The 3,309-nt window shown below is 39.0% G+C and overlaps 1 protein-coding gene across 1 annotated transcript; it reads left to right on the top strand.

Moving 5' to 3' along the window:
* Positions 1 to 1,962: 1,962 nt before the first annotated feature.
* Positions 1,963 to 2,847, top strand: LOC127096091 (uncharacterized). Its single transcript, XM_051034710.1, has one exon. The coding sequence runs from the start codon at positions 1,963 to 1,965 to the stop codon at positions 2,845 to 2,847; it is 885 nt and encodes a 294-aa protein (XP_050890667.1).
* The last annotated feature ends 462 nt before the right edge of the window (positions 2,848 to 3,309 follow it).

The raw sequence follows: 3,309 nt of genomic DNA, 5'->3' as shown, positions 1-3,309 counted from the left end.
TTTTCGCAAACATACAACTTAATCAAATCATTTTCTTAACAAACTATACGAAAAAGGAAATGGTTTTGAGCTTTCAACTCCTCTTCTCAAATGCTTGGATATGAGTTGTCTTACTCAATCATTCAAGTACTTGTCGTTCATTCTAAAATACGCCAACCATATACAACCTTATTTTCATAAATATTCAGATGAAATGGAAAGCGGTATAGAGTCTTCTATTCCTTTTCCCGATTATTAGGATACGAGTTGCCTTACTCGATTATCCAAGTATTCGTCATCCATTCAAAACACCTTAACTATTATCATACCCTTTCTATAATTAAAGATGAAAAAGAAAATGGACTAGAGTCTTCTATTTCCTTTCCCGACTATTAGGATACGAGTTGTCTTACTCGACTATCCGAGTAATCGTCATCCAACCCAAAAACATCTCAACCAACCAAAACATCCAACATATCAACTCAACTTGTCACCTCCGTGTGACCAAAACTCTTTTCAGAAAGAACATCATTTAATCTTTTCTAATACGCATAACAAACTAATGCTTAAGCCTCCACAAAGAGTAGACAAGCCAACGTTTAGCCTTTAGAACATGATCTAAACAGTTGTTCACTAAAAATCACCAACCAATCGTAGTTCCCTGAACTACGAATGCTCTGATTTCCTTATTATACCATAAGGATACGTAGGCAGGAGATTGTTGTATCTTCGCGAGCACACTAAATAAAGAACCTCCCCTTTCTCCTTTCTGAGGTTCTCATCCATTTCTATTTTCAATATATTTATAACTCGAATAAGACAAACAAACATAAATTAACACTCAAAACACAAATTAGAACTAAAAGGTTCTTGTTGGGTACAACGGACATAAGGGGTGCTAATACCTTCCCCTTACGTAATCCACTCCCGAACCCGAATATGGTTGCGACGTCCATTATTCCATTTTCTAAAGGTTTTATCGATATTTTCCTATTCCTTAATTGGGATAAATAAAGTTCGGTGGCGACTTTGTTCGAACATAAAAAAAAATCGCGACCATCGCGAGGAATCATATTTTCCGAGATGCGACAGATGGCGACTCTGCTGGGGACTAGCTCCAAGCAAAAGAGAGTGAAGCCTAATTTAGTTTAGTTGATGTACTGTGTGTTAATTTCGTTTACTTGTTTGTTATTTATTATGTTATTATTTTGCTGTCATAATTATTATCTGTTGGTGTTTTTATTGGCTATGTATTATTGGGGTTCTCTGGTTGGTGATACTTTGTGAGATAAACTCTCCACCCGAGTCTGAGAAAAACCATAAGTTTAAGTTGATGGTTGCGTAGTGGGCGCCCACAAGGAGTCTTCCTTGTTGGGAAGATACGAAGACCCCACCTAGAGGAGATTCTCTTTAGATATTATTGCCCGACGAGTTTTCGTCACGACGATAGTATTCTCAAGTTGGATCAATGACTCTAGGGACCTTTTAACCCATTATATCTGGTGGTTATGTAGTATTCACCTAAAAATTCTTAGACTTATTGGGTTAATACAAAATCCTCAATCAGATGAGATCCCTTGGGCGTATTACTACCTTGCAGTAGTATTCCCAACCTCGATCTATGACTCTGAGGACCTTATTAGAACCTTGGACTCGAGAGTTGTGTAGTATGGACCCACTGGAAGTCTTCCTCTTTGGGACCATATGAAGGCCTCACCCAGACGAGACCCTGTTTGGGGATGTTATTGGCGGATGAGTTTTCGTCATGACAATAACTTTCCTAAATAGTGATTGATGACTTTGGGAACCTTTTAACTTTAACATCCTTCCAAAAGGGTTTTGTTTAGTAACCAAGAATACCCACTCTCACGGTCTATATGTTGACTTTCCTGTGGCATGCATAAACATCATTCATAACATAACATTCATATTATTTTATTTCCAAGGAATCTGAGTGTCATGAGTTGCAGGAATTCAAGAAACATGGAATCAAGAAAAAGAAACATTTACTCTTTCAAGTTCAAAGATCCCGATCTAAGGAGCTTACATGACTTGGTCTCTCAGATGCACCCGGTATACAAAATCAACTTTGGGAAGAATTATGGCAATTTGCTCAGCATCCTCAACCAACGAGTAGACTATACAACTTTAATCACTTTGGCCCAATTCTATGATCTGCCTTTAAGATGCTTCACATTCCAAGACTTCCAACTAGCACCAACATTGGAAGAATTCGAGCGTCTTGTTAGGATTCCTATGAAGAACAAGCCACTATTTGAAGGGATAGATGAATCTTTGCCCCTTGAGATCATTGCTAGCACGCTTCACATGAATGAAAAGGAAGCAAAGGCCAACCTAGAGACCAAAGGATTTTCGCTAAGTTTTCTCTTGGAAAGAGCTCACACCCTATTAAAAGCAAAAAGTTGGGACGCTTGTTACTTTGCTGTTACGTTAGCCATCTATGGCATCATCCTGTTCCCAAATATGGATGGTTTCATAGACATGGCTGCGATTTGTGTTTTCCTTACTGGAAACCCAGTACCCACCTTGTTAGCTGATGTTTACTATTACATGAGCCATAGGTACACTAAGAAGAAAGGAATGATTGCTTGTTGTGCTCCTTTATTATATCAGTGGTTTCTAGAACATCTTCCGAAGATAGGTGTTTGGGTTGAACAAACAGATGTTAGTTGGCCTCTGAGATTGGGATCACTCCGATCTAAAGATCTTTCTTGGTATTCCAAAGAATACATCAACATGGACATCATATTCAGTTGTGGAGATTTCCCAAATCTACCGCTTATTGGGACTCAAGGATGTGTGAATGCTAACCCGGTTCTATCACTCAGACAACTTGGCTACCAATAGAAGGGCCTCCAGAGGCGAGGTCTTTGGAAGCTTTCTTGTTACTTGACTTTGGGGTTGAGAATCCTAGCTTGTTCCAACGAATCAAAGAGGCTTGAAAGAATGTCAATCGAAAAGGGAAAGCTGATTTAGGGAGAGCAAACAGGATTATAAAAGAACCATATTTTCAGTGGGTAAAGGAAAGGGTGGAGATGATCAAAATGCCATTTGTCATTCGGACACCTATACCTCTTCCTGAACCTAAGCTCACCCATGTCCCTATTGAAGAGGTGGAGGAACTCAAGACCACCATGGCAAAGCTAGAAAAAGAGAATGAAGAGTTGCAGATAAAACTCCAACAAATCATCAATGAGAAAAACACCATGAAGTGGGAGCTTGAGAGAAAGGATGCACAACTTCAGGTGCATGTGGAGAAATTCAACAAAGAGGAGCATAAGAGGAAAAAGATCAAAGTGGGATTAGAAC

This window comes from Lathyrus oleraceus, chromosome 6, assembly GCF_024323335.1.
Source record: "Lathyrus oleraceus cultivar Zhongwan6 chromosome 6, CAAS_Psat_ZW6_1.0, whole genome shotgun sequence".
NCBI lineage: Eukaryota > Viridiplantae > Streptophyta > Magnoliopsida > Fabales > Fabaceae > Lathyrus > Lathyrus oleraceus.
This window is presented reverse-complemented; position numbering and strand designations above follow the sequence as displayed.